This window comes from Martes martes (genome assembly GCF_963455335.1).
Source record: "Martes martes genome assembly, chromosome: 18".
NCBI classification, from domain to species: Eukaryota; Metazoa; Chordata; class Mammalia; order Carnivora; family Mustelidae; genus Martes; species Martes martes.
This window is the reverse complement of record NC_137906.1, coordinates 39,171,467-39,191,075: the sequence shown is the minus strand read 5'-3', so window position 1 is coordinate 39,191,075 and position 19,609 is coordinate 39,171,467. Positions and strand designations below refer to the sequence as shown.

General features: G+C 60.7%; 2 protein-coding genes across 3 annotated transcripts in view; both read left to right on the top strand.

The window, feature by feature from the left end:
• Positions 1 to 111: 111 nt before the first annotated feature.
• On the top strand, positions 112 to 14,970 carry AMDHD2 (amidohydrolase domain containing 2). Of its 2 annotated transcripts, none has more exons than XM_080831083.1 (11): positions 112 to 295; positions 612 to 748; positions 831 to 970; positions 6,708 to 6,762; positions 6,940 to 7,152; positions 7,236 to 7,324; positions 7,418 to 7,562; positions 7,636 to 7,743; positions 7,898 to 7,966; positions 13,737 to 13,795; positions 14,439 to 14,970. In XM_080831083.1, the coding sequence occupies exons 1-10, from the start codon at positions 213 to 215 to the stop codon at positions 13,745 to 13,747; spliced, it is 1,050 nt and encodes a 349-aa protein (XP_080687209.1). In that variant the 5' UTR covers positions 112 to 212; the 3' UTR covers positions 13,748 to 13,795; positions 14,439 to 14,970. The 2 variants fall into 2 exon arrangements, with proteins under 2 accessions (XP_080687209.1, XP_080687208.1); XM_080831082.1 differs by lacking the exons at positions 13,737 to 13,795; positions 14,439 to 14,970 and adding exons at positions 8,945 to 9,046; positions 9,486 to 9,728.
• A 4,218-nt stretch (positions 14,971 to 19,188) lies between these two features.
• PDPK1 (3-phosphoinositide dependent protein kinase 1) overlaps positions 19,189 to 19,609 on the top strand; it is a 66,593-nt gene continuing 66,172 nt past the window's right edge. The window contains 1 exon segment of the mRNA XM_080829840.1: positions 19,189 to 19,324. Coding sequence (XP_080685966.1) covers positions 19,301 to 19,324 — 24 coding nt within the window. The 5' untranslated portion in view covers positions 19,189 to 19,300.

Genomic DNA, 19,609 nt, shown 5'->3' with positions numbered 1-19,609 from the left:
GGGTGGAGGCGGGGCTGGAGACAAGGAGGGGCCTGGGCGGGCGAGCGGTGCCGGTCACGTGGGTGTGCCGGTCACGTGACCGCCTCAGTCAGCTGAGGGTCACGTGGGTGGGGGCCGGGCTCCGCGGCCTGCAGTCGGCCGGGCGCGCGGGGAGCGGATTCGGCTGCGGGGCTCCGGGTGCCGCCCGCTCGGTTGGGCTCGGGTGGCTCACGATGCGCGGCGGGCAGGACGAGGCGCGGGCCCCGGTGCTCCAGTTCACCAACTGCCGCATCCTGCGAGGCCGGGCGCTGCTCAGGTGGGGCCCAGGACCCGGGAGCTGCTCGGGCGCGGGGCCGGGCGCTGCTTGCGTGAGGCCCAGGGCCGGTGGGGCTCGGACCGGGAGCTGCTCAGAAGTGGGGTGCGGGACCGGGAGCTGCTCGGGCGCGGGGCAGGCTGCTGCTTGGGTGAGGCCCAGGGCCGGTGGGGCTCGGACCGGGAGCTGCTCAGAAGTGGGGTGCGGGACCGGGGGCTGCTAGGGTGCGGGGCTCAGGGCTGGTCGGTGTTCGCGTGGGCCGCAGGGTGCGTGCGGGGTAGGCGATCTTAGTCCTCGCCCCGCCTGGCTCTGGCCACAGGGAGGATTTGTGGGTGCGTGAAGGCCGCATTCTGGACCCCGAGAAACTGTTCTTTGAAGAGCGGCGAGTGGCGGATGAGCAGCGGGACTGCGGGGGCTGCATCCTGGCGCCGGGCTTCATCGACGTGCAGATCAACGGTGCGGCCTAGGGCTGGGGGGTGGGTGGCGACCCAGAGGAAGTGGTCTGGGCGCCGTGCGACCTTCCTCTGTGTGGCCGTAGGTGGATTTGGCGTTGACTTCTCTCAGGCCTCGGAGGACGTGGGTTCGGGGGTCGCCCTGGTGGCCCGGAGGATCTTGTCGCACGGAGTCACCTCCTTCTGCCCCACCTTGGTCACCTCACCACCCGAGGTTTATCACAAGGTGAGGTCCGGCTCCCGGTCTGGAGGGACGGGGGCTCCAGACGCAGCCCCGCCATGTTTTTCAAGTCCGCGCTCCCACGGCCCCCTCTCAGCCTAGCATTTGGCCTCACCTGCTGGCCTCCTTCCACGTGGGGTCAGGGTCCTGCCGCTAGGCTTTCTCATTCGGTCGTTCCCCCACTGGCAGAGTGTCCCTGTCTCTGCAGCTGTCCCCTAGGCCTGCACTTGTGCTGTCCCGGTGTCCTCCCTAGCCACACGTCCTTTCCGCGCTGCCCTCTGGCTGCCTCTGGGCTCCAGAAACCCATTGCTGGGACTTCCGATGGCCGCATCTGTAGCTGCTGGTCAGGCTTATCCCCTCCCCCCGCCCAACCTGTCTCTGCTCTGTGACTCCAGTTGAATGTGCTTTCCAGAAAGAAGCTTCACTGTCTGCCCAGGCACCCTAGTGCGTCCTCTCTGCCGCTCTCATCTACCCCAACACCCCTCACTCCTTTCTCTGCCCGTTCCCATGAAACCGTGTTTATTTCCGCATGGGTTCTCTGGTTTTATTCTTTACCTTATTTTATCGTTGGGTGTTCTCTCTGCGGGCACGGATGTTCCTTCTTCCCGAACTCTTGGAGAGCAGAGTGTGTTCCTTGTGCCTCTGGACTGCTTGAGGCTTAACGAGTTTTGAAAAGCGTGGCTGTTCCGTTACCGGAGTTGAGTTTAGGGAGGGGGCGGTTCTGCTGTGATCCCTCCTGTTCCTTCCGGTGTGGTGGTTTTCTCCAGAAAGGGCTCCTTACTGTGATGATGGGTCACGTTGCCCGTCGTGGGGTCCCTCCTGGGTGTGTGGGCCCAGAGTCCGGGCTGGGTGTGGGGGGACATCGGGAGTGGGCTTTGGGCCTCTTAACTTCACGTGTCAACTGGGGACATGAGACAGCCTTTATTTTTTTCTGAGTCTGTTTCCTCGAGCCTAAATTGAGAATGACGGCTGTGTCATTATCTTGGGGTTAGGGTACTCAGCACTGTGTGTGGTCTGTATTAAGCCGTTGGTAAACTGGCAGCTGTGGACATCTTTCTGGAAGTTTCCCTAGGCCTCCCATCAGAGAATCAGAGGTTACAGACTAAGCTCCGTGTGCTGCTGGAAACCAGCACGTGGTTCCGCGTTTTCTCTCCTGGCCGTCAGTCCGCGCTTTCCTCTGCTTGGAGCCAAGGAAGGTGCCCACCTTATTGCCTCCGTGTTCTTTTTCCTTCCCTTTCCTGGGCCTCACCGGTGAGGCTCGGTGACAGTTCTCTACCCTCCCAACTACTGTCCCTCCTCCAGGTCCTGCCACAGGGGCCTTCACGAGGTGCAGGACTCTGCTCACTCACCCTGTCCCCTCCCCTTTTGGGCTCAGGGTGAACCCCAGCCTTCTGGGCATTCCCTCCCTGCCTGCCCGACCTCTATCTTTTCCCTAGGCACATTCCAGACATTCTAGGCTGTCCTTTCTCCTGTCTCCAAGCCCTCTGCCTGGAAGGCCTTTGCCGTGTTCTGTGTGTTGCTGCTTCTTTGGCTGTACCGTCTGGTCTCACACCAGCCACGCTTTCCACAGCACATCTGACCCTTGCCACACAGATGAGGAGGTCTTCTTCTACAGGACAAGGGGCTTCTGGACATGGGGACTGCTGGCTTATGTTGTCTTGCTAGAACGTGTCACCATAAACCATAAACGTTTGCAGGTTGAAGGCCTTAGCAGAAACTAGAGTTTTGAGGGGCATGAATGTAAAAATTTGATTCCAGTATCGTCTTAGAAACTACAGGACTGTTCCCTGGGGTAACCTCCCACCCCCCATCCACCCACCTTCTTCCAGGGTTAGCTCACACTGGGCGGAACTGGATTGCTCCTTTGTCAGAAGTTACCCAGATCTTTTGTCATCGTCTTCTGGTCCCCTGAGACCATGTGGTCCTTTTCTGGGGTCTCCTCTAGCTTTATGCTTTTTTTTTTTTTTTAAGATTTTATTTATTTGACAGACAGATCACAAGTAGGAAGAGAAGCAAGCAGAGAGGGAGGAAGGGAAGCAGGCTCCCCGCTGAGCAGAGAGCCCGACGCGGGGCTCGATCCCAGGACCCTGGGACCACGACCCAAGCCGAAAGCAGAGGCTTTAACCCACTGAGCCACCCATGCGCCCCTAGCTTTATGCTTTGATACTCTTCCAGGAGGAAGATCTGTTTGTGTCCCTTCTCGGCTTCAAGTCCATCATCTGCTTTACCAAGATCTAGTACCTTCTTTTTTTTTTTTTTTAAAGATTTTTTTTATTTTTATTTATTTGACAGAGAGAGAGAGATTACAAGTAGGCAGAGAGGCAGGCAGAGAGAGAGAGGGGGAAGCAGGCTCCCTGCCGAGCAGAGAGCCCGATGCGGGGCTCGATCCCAGGACCCTGGGATCACGACCTGAACCGAAGGCAGAGGCTTTAACCCACTGAGCCATCCAGGCGCCCCCAAGATCTAGTACCTTCTTGTTGGCAGGCAGACCTTTGCCTCTGGCCCCACACGCCCTCTACCCTTTGACCTTTCCCTCTGCTTTCCCGCCTGGAACACGCCTTCCCCTCTCTGCCTCTGCCCTGCCGTTTATGCTGGTCTCCCCGCTTAGCCGTAGCTTTTCCTTGTGAGACTCTGCTTCGTTTTGAAGGGTGAAGTAAACCGTGAGTGTCTTGTTAGGACTTCGAGTTCTGAATCTGAGACTTGGAGGTTAGGGGGCTGGAGGTGGCGCCTGTGAGCCCAGGTCGGGAGAACAGCCAGCGATGGGCATTGTGCAGGTCCCCTCTTCCTGTGTGTCGTTCCCGGGGAGACTCTGCAGAACCCCCCAGAATGTCCCACACGGTGTCCTCCCTGGGAAGACAGGCTTCACCCACAATCCCATCCACCCCTTGGGTTGAAGTACTCCCCTCCCCCCTCCTCCCACAAGAGCCTTGTGTCTGGTGCTGAGCTCCCTCGGAGGACTTGGAAGAATAGGACAGAACCTGACACTCATCACAACACGGTCTGCCGGTGGAATGTGGATGCCAGGCTTCGTGCTGTCCCGTATAGAGATGGGCAGGTTGAAGGCGGGGGTCTAGAGGACGTGTCCCAGAACTGCCCAGCCTCTGCATGCACGCCCACCTGTTCCAAGGGGAAGGAGATCTGTTCTGGAAAAACTCAACCGTTACCTTCTTTTTTCTAATCTTCAGTGAACTTAGACCTGTCCGTGGCTGGTTAGGAGAGCTAGCAGCCCTTTGCCCCCACGGGCTCCCATCTAGACACTGTCCCTTTCAGCTCGGGTTGCTTGGAATTTGCTCTCCTGTCTCTTAAGTCTGTGCTGGGACTCCTGCTTCACTTCTCTGTTTAGGGCCGTGTACGTGTGTCTGCTGCCCAGCCGAGGAGCAGAAGCAGCCCCCATCCTCCCCACACAGCCGCCCGCTGCCTTGGGGAGGTCGGTCTGCAGGACCAGGTGGGGCATACTCCGCGTGTCCCATTTTCTTACCTGGCTGCTCTCCTTTCCTTGGAAGTCCTGCTCTTTGTTCCCTTAACTCGTGACTTGACTCCGGGCTTCCTGCCAGGAGCTCACTCTTCTTTCGGGACATCTGGACACGCCAGGTGTCCGTCAGTGTTGCCTTCCTGCGGCAGCCTCGGGGACCTGTTTCCCAGCACTGGCTGCTGGCCTCCCTGGGCCAAGCTGTGCCGGCAGCTCCCTTACTCTCACCTGAGGGGCTCCCCTAGCGTCTTTCCGCTGGGCCTCCGTCCCCCATCCTGGGTCTTCCTCTTTGCTGGTTTTTGCCTTCGCTCTGGAGCACATCTCCCCGCTTTCTCTGGAGGAGGGGGTCATGGGAGGTCGAGTTTTTGAGATCTTGAAGGCCTGAGAATGTGTTTACTCTGTCTTTCTTTTTTAAGTTGGATTTACTTTATTTTATTTTTTAAAGATTTATTTATTTGAGAGAGAGAGAGATTACAAGTAGGCAGAGAGGCAGGCAGAGAGAGAGAGGGGGAAGCAGGTTCCCTGCTGAGCAGAGAGCCCGATGTGGGGCTCGATCCCAGGACTCTGAGATCATGACCTGAGCCGAAGGCAGAGGCTTAACCCATTGAGCCACCCAGGCGCCCCGAGTTTGATTTATTTTAGAGAGAGCGCCCACGAGGGAGGGAGAGGGAAACAATTCCAGGCAGTCTCTCCACTGAGTGTGGAGCCCGACGCGGGGCTCAATCTCATGCCCTCAACACCAGGACATGAGCTGAAATCAAGAGTCAGACGCTCAACTGACGGAGCCCCCCAGGTCCCCCTGTTTTTACTGTCTTGACTGGGGAACGATTCTGTGTTAGAAGTGACTTTGCCCGGAGGGAGGTCATCCGTGGTGCTGGCCTCAGCACGGCCTGGCTGTCTCAATCTGGTTGTCGGTTTTGTTTGCTTGTCTTGAATAACTTCCGTGTGACATTCTGCCCCGTTTCTCTGTCATCTCCTCCTGGGAGCCATCATTCCCCTGCTGGGCCTCCTGGATGGGTTCTCTCATTCTTCCTCTGACTCTGCTTTCGGGCTGTTTGTTCCCTTGTTATCCTGCCATCCTTCTTTTGGGTTTGGTTACCGGCTGTTTGAGGTCAGGCTCCGGCAGGCTGCTGGGAGTCCCAGGCCTGCGGAGGCTCCGAGGAGGCCCCCTTCGTCGAGGTCCCTGGTCAGCGGGGTCAGGCCTCGCTGGCTCCATGCTGACCGTGTTAAGAGCATGAACTTGCACTTAACTGCAGGGTGTGTGCACCTCGATCCGCCTCCCGTCTGGACACCTTCCGGTTTACTCCAGCTGCTTGCCGGGCACGTTCGGGACACAGCCGCTCTTTGATGGTGTGTCTGTTGTGGTCCCCCCGCTTCTCAAGGTGCCAGGCGTGGCCAGGACTAAGGCAGTGGGGCGGCAGCGCGGCCTCTATGTGCAGGGCGTGTCCCCCGCGTGCACCTGCCCGCCTCTGCCCGGCATCCGTTCCTCAGCCTCCCTGGACTGCTCTGCTCATCGCCCGTCTTGTAGGGAGGTTTCAGCCTCCTCCGAGTCAATCCCTTTATCTTGCCCGGCGTAGGGGAGCTCTGGAGGTGGGCGTGTTTATCCGGCAGCTCAGCCTGGGGACTCCGCTGTCCTGCGGGGCTCCCTGTCCGCGTCCTTCTCCACGTTCCTTCGTGAGAGAGGTGTGGGCTGCGAGGCCCAGCTGCCTGTCTGGTCCTGCGATGGGTCACGTGAGCACCTCTTACACGCGAGGGACCCACCTGACGGCATTCAGCTCGGACGCGGCTTGTCCGAGCCTCCAGCCCCGTCCGCACCGAGCCCCCGGCCGGCGAGCCCCTGCCTCTGCGCTCGCTCTGCGTGGAGCGCGCTGTCTTCCTGCTTCCGGCCGTGCTTCTGGTTCTGCAGCTCAGGAGGCCGGGCCTGTCACCTGTCCGGGTCCAGACCCTTTGAGCATGCCACCCCCTGTGTCCCAGCTGCTGCCGGGTCAGGGGCCGCCCGGAGGGGTGGCCCTCTGTCCACGTGCCTGCCCTGTGTGCAGGGGCTCTTTCCTCCTCTCCAGGTCCTTGCAGGCCGCTGCTCTTGTGTCCCCCATGACTCCTCCACGTCCGGACGGTTCTGAGTGCTGTGCTTTCCCTGACCACGGTTGGGGACTTTTGACTACCTTCTAGTACCCGAGGGAAGGCCATCGGGGGCTGATCTCTGACCTCGGCTGGGGTGTGACCGCTGGGCGCTGGGCCATAGGGGGCAGGGCTTTAACAGCTGGTTCCCCCCAGGTCCTTCCTCAGATCCCCGTGAAGAGTGGTGGTCCCCATGGGGCAGGGGTCCTCGGTGAGTGGCTGACCCCTCTCCCTGCCCCCACCCGGGGAGGCTCCTCGGGGACCTGTTGGCAGCCCCTCCCCCTCCAGAGGCCCAACTGGGGAGGGAGGTCGGGCAGGTGACAGGGGCTGGGGTGGGGGCTGTGCGGCAGGAGGCATGCTGGAGCCATCCGCCCCCCACTCCTCCCAGGGGTGCACCTGGAGGGCCCGTTCATCAGCCGGGAGAAGCGAGGTGCACACCCCGAAGCCCACCTGCGCTCCTTCGAGGCCAATGCCTTCCACGACGTGCTGACCACCTACGGCGCCCTGGACAACGTCCGCATCGTGACGCTGGCCCCGGAGCTGGGCCGTAGCCGAGAGGTGATACGGGCCCTGGTGGCCCGGGGCATCTGTGTGTCCCTAGGTGAGGCGGGCCGCCTCCAGGCGTGCGTGCGCACGGGGGGTCCTGGGCTGGGTGTGTTGTTTGAGTGCTGGTCCCCCATGCAGGACACTCGGTGGCCGACCTGCAGGCCGCGGAGGAAGCCGTGCAGTGTGGGGCCACTTTCATCACCCACCTCTTCAACGCCATGCTGCCTGTGAGTCGTCCCCCACCAAGTCCCCCGGGTGTGGGGGGGGCGGGTACAGGGGCTCCTGCCCTCGCTCAGCTCCCGCCTCCAATCCCTGCCCAGTTCCACCACCGCGACCCAGGAATCGTGGGGCTCCTGACCAGTGACCGGCTGCCACCGGGCCGCCACATCTTCTATGGGATGATTGCGGATGGCACGCACACCAACCCCGCCGCCCTGCGCATCGCCCACCGGGCCCATCCTCAGGGTGCGTGGCAGGGCGGGCTGGGGGCGACGGGGAGTGCGCTGTGGGGCAGGTCTGAAGCCCCTTCCTCCCACAGGGCTGGTGCTGGTCACCGACGCCGTTCCCGCCCTGGGCCTGGGTGATGGCCGGCACACGCTGGGGCAGCAGGAGGTCGAAGTGGATGGACTGACAGCCTATGTGGCAGGTGAGTGACTTGCTTGTCCCTGCCGGCCGCCCCCACGAGAACAGGCCCTCGGCCTCTTGTGGCATGTGGGCGTGCCCTGCCAGCCCACTGCCCACCCCCCACTGCGTGCCTGGTGGTCTCTGGTCCCACAGAGCCTGCACTCTCTGTTCTCAAGGCACCAAGACACTGAGTGGCAGCATAGCTCCGATGGACGTGTGTGTCCGGCATTTCCTACAGGCCACAGGTCAGTGAGGCTGGTATGGGGTAGGAGGTGTGTGTGCATGTGTGTGTGGGTGGATGTGTGCGTGCGGGGAGGGTGGAAGCTACGTTTGGGGGAGGTGGGAGGGAAGCACGGAGACCACCGGAGCCTCGCACCCACAGCCCTCGTCTGGCAGAGTTTCCTAGGGCACGAGCACCGGGAACGTGGCCGAGGTCCCCCTGCAGGGAGCTCCTGGGCGGGATAAGACGGTGGCAGGCAGATGGCTGGGACCCAGGGTGACGGCACTGAAGCCGTGGCACCCGACGGGAGAATGGAGCTCAGTTTACCCACGGCTTGGGCCTTGGTCTTGGACCCTGTAGGCTGGGGGGCCTTCGTGGGTCCACAGCTAGGGAGATGAGGTGTGAGGGGGTCAGAGCTGTGCTCTGGGCTTCTTAAGGGGGTGGGCCTGTTGCGGGGAAGGTGGGCAGGGGTGTCTGGTAGGGGCTGTGGTTGGCCAGGCCCTGAGGGATGCTTGGTAGTGCCCTGGGGCTGGGGTGGCATCTGGGGTGTCGGGGCTTGACATGCTGTTTCGAGCAGGGAGACAGGCCGGCAGCTGGGGGGATAATGGGGGGCAGGAAGAGTGGGGTTTAGTCACATGGCCTCTTGAGGGGTAGCAGGGATAGAAAGGCAAGATCACGTGACTTCATCGATGCGCAGGCTGTTCCTCCTTTGTGGGGGTGCCCTTCTGGGACCCCAAAGGAGGGGGGCCTGCGGGCCTTCGGGTCCAGAGCATCTGTTCAGGGGGAGGTGAGGCCGGACGGGCTGGGATTGGTGAGCACGTGAGCGGCAGAAGGGTCCCCAGCAGCGCCCTTAGACTGGGGTGCGGTGGAGCCTCGTCACCCTGCTGCAGAACCCTGGCAGAACCCAGTTCCTAGGCCTTGGAGCTTCGGGGCTGCGGGCTGGGGAAGGGGCTGCCGGCAGAGCTGGGGCAGGGGTGGTCACCCAGTTGTGTCCCCTGAGCAGGCTGCAGTGTGGAGTTGGCCCTGGAGGCTGCGTCCCTGCACCCCGCTCAGCTGCTGGGGCTGGAGAAGCGCAAGGGGACCCTGGACTTCGGGGCTGACGCAGGTCAGGGCCTGGTGTGGGCGCCCGGGCCTCTGAGAACTTGGTTGCTCCCGCGGTACTCAGGATGGCGCCAGGGCAGGTGGAGGCTTCCCTGTGTCCGGGTGGCCTTGCCCACCACCCCCTGCAGCCTGGGCCCCTCTCCCCATCAGGCCAGGCTTCCTGGCAAATGAGGCGAGGCCTGGTGAGGGGCTGCCTGGGCCTTTGTCCTGCGTATCCCGCCGCCAGGAACGCGGGCTCCTGGACCTCGGGCAGCCCGCGAGGGGTTGGGGGGCCCTGCCCAAATCGTGTTGCCAGCTTCGGTTTCCCCACCAGCTCCAAGGTGGCGGTGGAGATGGGAACAGAGCTTCTCTCGGGGGTAACGAAGCTCCTGGGGGCTGGGTGGGGATGGGGGTGCCCACGCGTCCCCCCGCCCCCGCCTCCTCACCACCCACCTCTGACCCAGACTTCGTGGTGCTCGATGACTCTCTCCACGTGCGGGCCACCTACATCTCGGGCGAGTTGGTGTGGCAGGCGGAGGAGGCCAGGCAGTGACCGAGGACCACCGCCGGAAAGGACGCCCAGCCTTAGGCGGCCGGGGTCAGGACCGAGCCGTGGAGGAGCTGGTCTCCAGGGAGCGAGTGGGCGCCCCGGCCCAGGCGGAGGCCTCCGCTCAGGAGGCAGCTGGATAAACACGCGCCCGGCAGGGACTTGTCTGGTCTCCGAGTGTTGCTTCAAAGCAGGGCGCCGTCACCTTGGTGGCTCTCTGGGTGGGGGTGTTTGTGCCTCAGGGTTGGGAGTGGGAGTGGCTGGATTCTGGCTCGTCCCAGCTCTGGGGGGGCCCCTCTCTGTGGTGCAGATGTGTCTGGGGCCTGCACACCCACAGGCAGAGGTGCTGGTTGGACGTGAGTGGAGGGTGAGAGGGAAGCCCTGAGCTCTAGGTTGAAAAGCGGGACAGGAAGGGGCTTGGGGACAGTGAATGCAGACAGCTACAGAAGTTCACGTGTCAGGGGACCGAGGGAAGGGGCAATTCCTAGCATTTTAAACAAGGAGAGAACTGGTTGTGGAACTGTTAGTAGCCTGGGCTGGGAGGAGCTGGGTGTGGGGGGCTTCGGGTGGGCGGCGTGGACGGCTCAGAAGGCTGCTGTGTGACGAAGTCCCAGGGGCTCACTCTCTGCACCCGTGAGTTGGGCGGCAAAGTAGGGGCCCGTGGCCATAGTGCTGGGTGTGGGCACAGCGCCAGGGGCTCCTCAAAGCCTTCAGGAGGAATCCGTGCCAGCTTTAGGACCCCACCTTGCCTGGCGGTAAGTGCAGAAAGCAGTGGCCCAGGGCCCCTGAGCCCATGCCGGCTGCTGCTCCTTGCCCAGCCCGCAGCCCTGCCCCTTTGAGCCCTCGAGATCGTCAGGGCTGCACTTCCTTTGGCATTTTTTCTGAACAGCCCATTCTGACCCAACTTCTGGGTTGACATGAAAGACCCGTTTGCACCGTGGTGCTTGCACAACTTGGGGGGACCCTGCCTGGTGCTGGCGGGCAGGTTGGGCATCACCAGTGTCCTGAGCCCTGCACCTGTTTGCCCGTGAGTGTCATCCCGCAGCTTTCCATGTCCCTTTGGTCCTGGCAGTGGTGCCTCCACGTTGGGAGCGTGGGCTGTCGCATTCCCTGGTCAGGATAGCTTTGGGGAGCCGTGCAGGTCCCGAGGACAGCCGTGACATGGCACTCGGAGGGCAGGGGTTGGTGTGGCCCCAGATCGGGGGTTGACTTTCTCCCCCATTGTCTGCTGGGGTGGGCAGCCCCTTCCCTCTTTCTCATGGCTGTAGTCCTTGGAATAGGAAGTTGAAGGCGAGTGTCTCAGGACACCGTGATATGTGGCTTGGCCACCATTCCCCTCCTCTGCCCCAGAGCCCTCTACAGGAAGTGTGTCCGTGTCCAAAGTGACAAAAATGGCCACAGATCCCAGCTGTGTTTGAGGCTGAGCAGCCTGGGAAGAATCATCGCCATAAGGCAAGGTCAGGAAATGCCCTTGGGGTGGGGTGCGGGGACATCCTAGACCTAGCAGGTGACGGACAGCTCCTGTAAGGCAACCGCCTGCTCCCAGGACCCAGGGGCAGCGCCGCCTTTTCTACTGGGGCTGCCCTGGTTGGAGGGAGCAGGCGAAGGTCTCCAAAAACACATCCAAAGCTGAGCAGAGGCACTTGCCTTGTTTGGGGCCAGGCCTGACTCTCCATGCACTAGCAGCGCAACCCCATTTCGTGCCAGGAATCTAAAGGAATTTGCGGTTTGTTATTCCCATTCCCAGATGGGCAAGGGGGCGCCCGATTGCAGAGCTAGTGAGCTCCAGAGCTCGGGTTTGTCCTGGCCACTCTACCCTGGGGCCCTCCCTGGGTGGAAGAGCTGAGAACTGGTTGAACTCGGGGTCGCAGGGGTGAGGCACCGTGCTGGTTGGGAAGAGCGCTCCCGGCAGGGGCAAACTACCCCACTCAGATCCAGTGGCACAGGCTTGGTGCGGTGGCGGGGACCGCCGGCCACCCTGCCGGGGAAGGGGTGCAGCCTTCTCCACCATCACTTGCCTGACTTCGCTGCTCCTAAGAGCAGCTCTGTTCCCACTAAGTTCCACACCTGTCCCCGCTCCCCCAGCCTGCCAGCCCCCATTCCACTTCTGAGTCTGAGGCTGCGGGGTTTCCAACAGAAGATGTGCTGCCGTTCTAAGTTAGACCCCCAGCACCCCAGCAAGGAGACTCAGGGGAGGGGTAGGGCTGTAGCGGGGCAGGCGGGAGGCGGGGTCTGGAGACAGGTGAAGCCGGGGGCCAGGCGTGCTCTGGTGTGGGTGGACACTGGGCTGTCAGGGCTGTGCCTGAGTTACTGGTTGGGGGGTGGAGACTTCCAGTGAGGTGGGAGCCTCGGGGAGGTGGCCGGGCGTGCAGCCCGCACCTTCGCGGCTCGCTCTGTGTTGTCTGTGAGTCGGGGGACCCTGTGCAGGGGCCGGCGCGTCGCGGCTCCCCGGAGTGGGGCGAGGGCCCCCTGGCGGCCGGGCCTGGGAGCCGCGGAGGCGTCCCCTGCAGGGCCCCCGAGGGCGCCAAGTGCCAGGGTCCGAGGCCAGGCCCTGAGGCGTCCCTTTCGAAGCCTCGGGCTCCTCATCGGGTTGACGGGTCGCGTAGGCTCCGGGCGCAGCGTTCGGGCGCTGGTTCGTGCAGAGGAGCTCGGTGGTCCAGACCGGAGAAGCCGGCTTGCGGGGGAGGGGGTGGAGGGGGGAGACAGTATCGACCGCGGCGCGCTGGGCGCGGTGAATCCGGCCCGAGCCTCTCCATCGCGGGGCGGGCCTGCGGCCCGGGCGCCGGGTCCAAGCCGACCCGCAGGTCCGGTGAGAGCCGCGGCGCGGGGATGCTGTTTGCTGCTGGGGGCGGGCCCTGCCGGGGCCAATCAGGGTGGCCGTACGCACGGGCGCGCCGCGGAGGAGCCGCTGGGGCGCGCGTCCGCCCCGACCCAGTTCCGGATTGGGGGACCGACCGGGAGCCCGGAGTCCTGGGCCGCGGGGCCCGGCGGGCGCAGGGGAGCCGGGGGCCTGGCGTCCCCGCTTGCTGCGGACGCCACTGCGCCCCGGTCCGCCCGTCTGCCTCTGTGCGCTCCTTCCGGCCCTCCGCTCCCCTCCCTCCCTCGCATCGCGGGCCTCTGCATCCCTTGCGCCCCAAGCCTCCTTTCCCCGCCCCGCCCTCGTTGGCGTTGGGGACTTGGGTGTGGGGCTTCCCGCGGGCCCCCTTACGCTGCTTCTCCTGGCCTCGCCCCGGCTCGGAGCGTATCCGGTGTCGGGGCGCGGGAGCCGGTGGGTACAGCAAGGGGTGTGGCACCGGGAAGGTAGGCAGAGGGCGGCCTCCTCCCTTCGCCTCCTGTCGTCCCCAGGCAGCGCCAGGGCGGGCGGCAGCCTCGTGCGCAGAGCGGTGGCCATCTCCGGGTCTGGCCTGCCTCCCACTCCCCCACCGCGAAGAGCTTGGTGTGGTCCTTCACCGGGATCCGACACACCTTGTCCTACGTTTATGTTTTGATTTGTCTCATCCCCCGGAATTGTGCTTGCGATACTGCTCGGCTGGTAACTGCTTTTTAGTTAAGCGCCCTGAAAGCGGAAGCCGCCTGGGCGGGGACACGGGGATGTCTCTACTTGAGCGAGGTCCCCAGTGTTCCGTAGGGTGGATGTTTCATAACGTTAACCAGATCCCGCCGTGGACCGGTTGAGTTCCTACCCACCCCTCCCCCCTCAACCACCCACGCTGCCCCCAGGAGGAGGGACCATGGAGTGACAGGCAGGGAGCCCTAGGGCCCCAGATGTTCCAGCGGGTCTAGAAGGCAGGAGGGGACCCGGTGTGGGCACTCCTTTAGGCTCTTTGGGTTCTGGGTTTCCGGGGATCACAGGAGGGCCTCCCGCATTCGTTTTCTGGTGTTCCTGTAACAAATGACCACAAATTAGGGGTTCAAAAGAACACATTTATAGCTTTGGAGGTGGGAGTCAGAAATAGGTTTCAGGGTGCTGAAATCAAAGGGGTGGCAGAGCCTTGTTCCCCTGGAGGTTCTTGGGGGGGCGGGGGAGAATCATCCGTTCCCAGCTCCCAGATGCTGCCCACACTGGTTGTCTCAAGGTCTCCTGTTTTCGAAGCTCATGCTGGCCAGTCGTGCAGTTTGTGTTGCCTCGTTCAGGCTCTGACTCACTCTTTCTCTTCTATCTTTTAAGGACCCTTGTGATTACAGTGGGCCGAGCTGGATGATCCTGGATAATCGGCCTCTGTTCAGGTCAGCTTATGGGTAGCCGTCATCCTCCCTTTCTGTGGGATGTAGCATATTCCCAGGTTGGGTGAACAGGGTGTGGTCATTTCTGGCGGGGCTGGTGTTCTCCCCACCACCTCTTCCAGACAGAGGGGCCTGGGCCACGGCTCCCTACCGCCTGGGTGGAAAGGAGCTAATACATTCCTTTCATCAGTGTATGAAGGGGCTCGTTTCTCTACATGCTTGTCAACACTGAATGTTTTCAGTCTTTGGGATTTTGATCAGTTTCTGGAGTTGGGCTGGGGAGGTTAAGATTTAGGGAAGGAGGTTTACTCGCCTGAGATTTGACGCCACTTTCTGAAGACAGCTGTCTTGAAGACAGCCCCCGGCGATCCCAGCTCCGGGTGTACCGGGGGCAGTTCCTCCCCCTGTAGTGCAGAGTGCTCTTGTGCGATCGGGAGAATGGGCTAGAAGCAGTGCTGGGGCCGTTCGGAAACTAGGGTATAAAAGTCATTGCAGGGGGCACCTGGCTGGCTCAGTTTGTAGAGTATGTGCCTCGTGATCTCAGGGTCATGAGTTCAAGTGCCACGTGGGGCGTAAAGCCTCTTTAAAAGAAATAGTAAGAAAAAGAAAAACGAAAACTGAAAACTTATAATAAAAGTCATTGCAGGTCCTTTGTCGGGTGTGCTGTTTTGCTCTGGAATCGTTCGCTCCAGGGAAAGCTGGCTGCTGCGGCCTGAGGGTACTCAGAAAGCTGTGGAGAGACCCCCTTGGTGAGAAGCTGGGACCTCCACCAACATCGGAGTGAATGAGCCACCTCGGAAGGGATTCTTTCTAACCTAGCCAAGTCTTTTACTAATTTTTAAAATCTGATTGATTTGGGAGTGAGAGAGCAGCCAGAGCACCAAGCATGGGCTTGAGGGGAGGGACAGAGGGAGAGGGAGAAGCCCAAACAGGTTTCATGCTGAGTGCCCCGTGCAGGGCTCGATCCCCGGACACTGAGATCACCACCTGAGCTAAGAGTTGGATGCTTAGTGGACTGAGACCCCCAGGTGCCCCCCCTCCATCTAAAGTCAAGCCTTTAGATGACTCAGCCTTCACTACCTTCGCTTCCTGAGAGACCCTAGGCCGGAACCACCCGGCTAGGCTGCTCCTGACCCACAGAAACCACGAGATCATAAATGTCTGTTGCTTGACGTCTCTGAGTTGGGTGATAATTGTTGCACAGGACTAGCTTGCTAACATGTTCGTCGTGTGATGCTGGGCAGCTTCGAACCAGGTTTTCCTCCCTCCTGCCACGGGTTATAGAAGTAAGTGAGGCGCCTGGTGAAATGCGCCAGGCCATGGGGATGGAACCCAGAGCTCCCTCCTCCCCCTACGCTCTCCTCCCCCCCCCCCCCCCGCAGGCTATGTATGAATGGCAGCCTCCTGGCTCCTCCCAGGATGGTTTTGGGCATCCCCCTGTTCCTCCTGGGGTGGAACACGACCTCACAATGCCAAGCCGAGCATCGCATTCTTGGCCTGGGGTCACCCTTCCCTGGGGACAGAAGCACTGGGGAGGGAAGGGAGAGATAAGAGTCAGGGGCTGGCCGTTCCTCTGTTGCCAGCCAGAGTGCCCGGGATCTAACTGTGTGGGGCCAGGTGAGTCTGTGTCCCCTCCTGCCTGCTGTCCTGGGATCCGCAGCCAGACCTGACCCATGGCAGGGGTGCCCTGCTTCTCGCTAGGTGAGAGGGGTGGCCTGGCCCGGCCTGTGACTTGCACACCAGCTGCTATCGAGGCCCCATGAGAAATGAGTATTGTCTTTGTTCCTCTTTGGACTTGGGCTCCCTGCCCTGCCCCTGGCTGTCTGCTCAGGTCCTCTCCGCAGAGCCCCATGCCCCTCTCTCCTCACACCTTCCTGCCTCACACCTTCCTGAGGCTGCAGAGGATGCCTGCCCCACCTGCTGCTCCAGGGGCTCTAGCATTCTCCATGAACTTGTCCCTCATGCTCCCCCCACCCCCGCATTGCTTTTTTGAATTCCCAAAGAGAACTACATGGTCATGCTTTGGTGTAACTGACCCTAAAAAAAAAAAAAAGAAAGAAAAAGAAAAGCTAAAGACCTTGGTTCATATTCTTTTTTTTTTTTTTTTAAGATTTTATTTATTTATTTGACAGATCCCAAGTAGGCAGACCAGCAGGTGGGGGTGGGGGTGGAGGGTGGGAAGCAGGCTCCCTGCTGAGCAGAGAGCCATATCCCAGGACCCTGAGATCATGATCTGAGCCGAAGGCAGGGGCTTCAACCCACTGAGCCACCCAGGTGCGCCTCTCTGTTGGCTTCTTAATTTAGTTTTTTATGCGGCGGAAGCCATGAGAGGATCTATCATTTTCCGCATCTTTCTGGAGCCCTCCAAAGCCTGGTTCCCTTGGGTCTGTGTGCTCCCTGTTCTTATCCCAGGATTTCTCCTCATTATCCGTTTAGAATTGCACCTTTCCCCCAGGCCCTCCTGAGTCCACGCTGATTTCTTTCTTCCCCACAGCACTCACTGACTTCTAATCTCCCGCAACATTTGCTTATTTGTCTCCCCAACTCTGCCTCCGGCCTGTGGCTTCAGAGTTTCACGAGGGCAGAGATTTCTGTGTTTCACTCGCCAGGGAATTGTGAAGGTCTAGCACAGTGCTTGGCACGGAGGGGAGACCGACCCCCGCTTGCGGAGTGGACACATCCTAGGACTTACCCTTCATCACCTTCCTGTGTGTTTCGTTCCTTCCTGTTTCCTGGATCTCACGTTGTCGTCTTTGTTGATTTACTCTGTCATTTCGTGGCGCACATCCATTAGTCACTTTCTGAGAAAGGTTGCTCTTCGTGTGTGTGTGTGTGTGTCTGTGTGTGTGTGTGTGTGTGTATGTATACCTAAATATAGATACATTTTTCTTAGAATCTAAAGCTGTGTATTTACAATTGCATTTGGTGTACCGTGTGGCAAATTTTCCGTGTAAGACGGTAACAAATACTAAGTATCTGGAGGGTTGTGATGAGAATTAAGATAAATCTTTCAAAATGGTTAGCGTTCCCTGAGGACAAGTTGTTACTGCTTTGTGAGGACTACAGTAAACACAAAAGAAGGGTTTGTTGGGAGGCACTTGAGTGCAGTGGCCAAGAGCAGGCCCGGGCTGCTGGTTGGGGCTGGTTTTGAGTTCTGTGCTCTGTGACCTGCTGACTCTGACTGAGAGGCAGCAGGGCACGAAAGCCTCGTTTCCTTCATGTGAAAGACGGAAATGGTCACAGTTGCCTGCTGCTCACAGGGCTGTTGCGGGCAAAATCAGATGTGCTACTTTTAAATTTTATTTATTTATTTGAGAGAGAGAGATGACAAGTAGGCGGAGAGGCAGGCAGAGAGAGAGGGGGAAGCAGGCTCCCCGCTGAGCAGAGAGCCCGATGCGGGGCTCGATCCCAGGACCCTGAGATCACGACCTGGGCCGAAGGCAGAGGCTTAACACACCGAGCCACCCAGGCGCCCCAGATGTGCTACTTTTAATCTGTGCTAAGGATTATGATGTAGGATAGTGTTCCCAGTGTTCCCGAGTGTTCCGTGTGGCTTGGCATGGTGCTAAGAGCTGGTCTCTATTTATGTTCACTGAGGGTTCATCTCCGGGATGGGGTAAGCAATTGGCAGTTCGCAGCCTGTAGCAGAGGTGCCGAGAGGGTCCCCGTACTTGGGCCCAGCGGTTCCATCTGCTGAGAATTTATCCCAAGGAAATAAATAAAGGTGTGACTGAATTTGAGTGCGGGGCCTTGTTTATGAGGGGGAAGTCTGGGACCAGTTCAGCGCGTGGAGGAAGCTCCATCAAGTAAGTGCATGGATCTAGAAGTTACAAGGTGCCTCCAGTGGAGTCCCCTGCAACCCTCACCACCGGGGAGGACGGCGGCCTGATGTCAGGAGAGCCGTACGGGGTGCAGGACCATGCATGGCTAAATGAAAAAAGGTCAAAACCGCAGAAGCCCTTTTGGGGAGTAGGAGTTATATTGACCTTTTTTATTGTTGTTCAAGGTGCTTCTGTGTACAGAAGACTGGAAGCTTGGACAGGCAGAGGCTGTAGAGCCTAATGCTCAAGGCATAGCCTCTGGCATATGGGTATCAAGATCCTGGTTCTGGCACTGTGAGATCTAGGGCACGTTACAGAACCCCACTGTGCCTCAGCTTCCTCACCTGAAAACGGGCCACACTAGCACGGATGCTTCTCTCTCTCTCTCTGTTTTTGTTTGTTTGTTTGTTTTTTCAAGATTTGATTGTTTATTAGAGAGACAGCACAAGCAGGGAGAGCAGAAGAGGGAGAAGCAGAAGCACACTCCCCGTTGGGCAGGGAGTGGGAACCCTGGGATCATGACTGGAGCCGAAGGCAGACACTTAACGGACTTGAGCTGCCCAGGCGCCCCATAGGCAGGAAAATTCTTCAGTAAGAGTAAGTGCTTTAAAAAAAAAAAAAAAAGTAATTGCTTGGTCAATGTTAGCAGAGATCACGGCTGTTCAAGAATTAATTCCAGTTACTGGGCTTATGGATTCGTTTATCTAATCTCTGTACTGTCTAAATTGTCATTTAAAAAAAAATAAACACGGATTTCTTTCGGAAGTAGAAAAGAAGGTTATTTAAAAGTATGCAAACTTGAGTTAGCAAAGATGATGGGGATTTTGTTGAAAGCAGCGTGGTCGTAGCACAGCAGTGCGAATGCATTTCATGCCACTCCGCTGTACACATGGCAGATGTTAGAATGGTTCCGGAAGTAAATTTTATGTATATTTTACCATAACTACGAACACCAGCACCACCACCACCACCGTCGTTAACAACTACAAAAAGAATTCAATCAACATCAACGGTAACGACGACCCAAAAACCCCACAAGGCCATAACCAAAGAAGAGAGCTCCAAAGGTGTCCGTGCGACTAGCAGCCGTGATTTCTGCCTTACAAGTGGGATTTTACAGCCCGGGCTTCCGTCCGCGAGCGCCTGTCCGTTTCGTAGGCCGCCGACTTGCACCTGTCGGTGTTTGCGCAGAGCCCGGCTCCCGGTCCGAGCCACGCGCGGGACCCTGCCGCTGCCTGGGGCGTGACCTTGGCCAGCGCGGGCCCCAGCGAGCCTCAGTTTCCCCTGTGGGCTCGGGGGATGACAGCTCCCCCACGGCTCCCGCCCGGCCCCGCCCCGCGGCCCCGGGATTGGTTCGCGCGGGCCGCCCCCCCTCCGAGGCGGGGCCGGGCCGCTCCCGCCCGCTGGTCCCCAACCCGGAAATGCGGCTCGGGGGCGCCGGCGAGGCCGGCCGAGTCGCGGCGGAGCGACGGCCGGCGCGGCCAATGGGCGCGGGCAGCGGCGGCAGGGTGGCGGAAGTCCCGCCCGACGTCGCGCGGGGGCGGGGCGGCGCCGGGGGCGGCGGGCGGCGGGGCGGGCGCAGGATGAGGGCGGCCATTGCTGGGGCTCCGCCGCGGGGAGGAGGACGCTGAGGAGGCGCCGAGCCGCGCAGCGCTGCGGGGGAGGCGCCCGCGCCGTCGCGGGGCCCATGGCCAGGACCACCAGCCAGCTGGTGAGTGCGCGCCGGCCGCCCGGGCGCGCCGGCCCGTCACCAAGCCAAGCGCGGCGGCCGCCGGGGCCCGGCGAGGCGGGGCGGCCCCGCGTCCCCAGGGCCGGGCGGCGCCTCACCTGCGGCCGGGCGGCCGGGCCCGGGACCGCGGGCTTCGTGAGGGCGCTTCTCGGCCGCCACGGGGAGCCCGGGCCCCGGCGCGCCGGGCGCCTGCCCGGCGGGGGCGCTGACAGACGCGCGGAGGGCGGGGGAGGCCGGGGAGGTGTCACTGGCCTGTCGCGGTGGAAG

What these genes read in the sequence shown, in the direction of transcription:
- AMDHD2 (XM_080831082.1), top strand. Translation starts at nt 213, where the DNA reads ATGCGCGGCGGGCAGGACGAGGCGCGGGCCCCGGTGCTCCAGTTCACC. An exon ending in CCACCGGGCCCATCCTCAGG is followed by an intron (nt 7,563 to 7,635) that starts GTGCGTGGCAGG and finishes TTCCTCCCACAG; the next exon opens with GGCTGGTGCTGGTCACCGAC. An exon ending in GCATTTCCTACAGGCCACAG is followed by an intron (nt 7,967 to 8,944) that starts GTCAGTGAGGCT and finishes TCCCCTGAGCAG; the next exon opens with GCTGCAGTGTGGAGTTGGCC.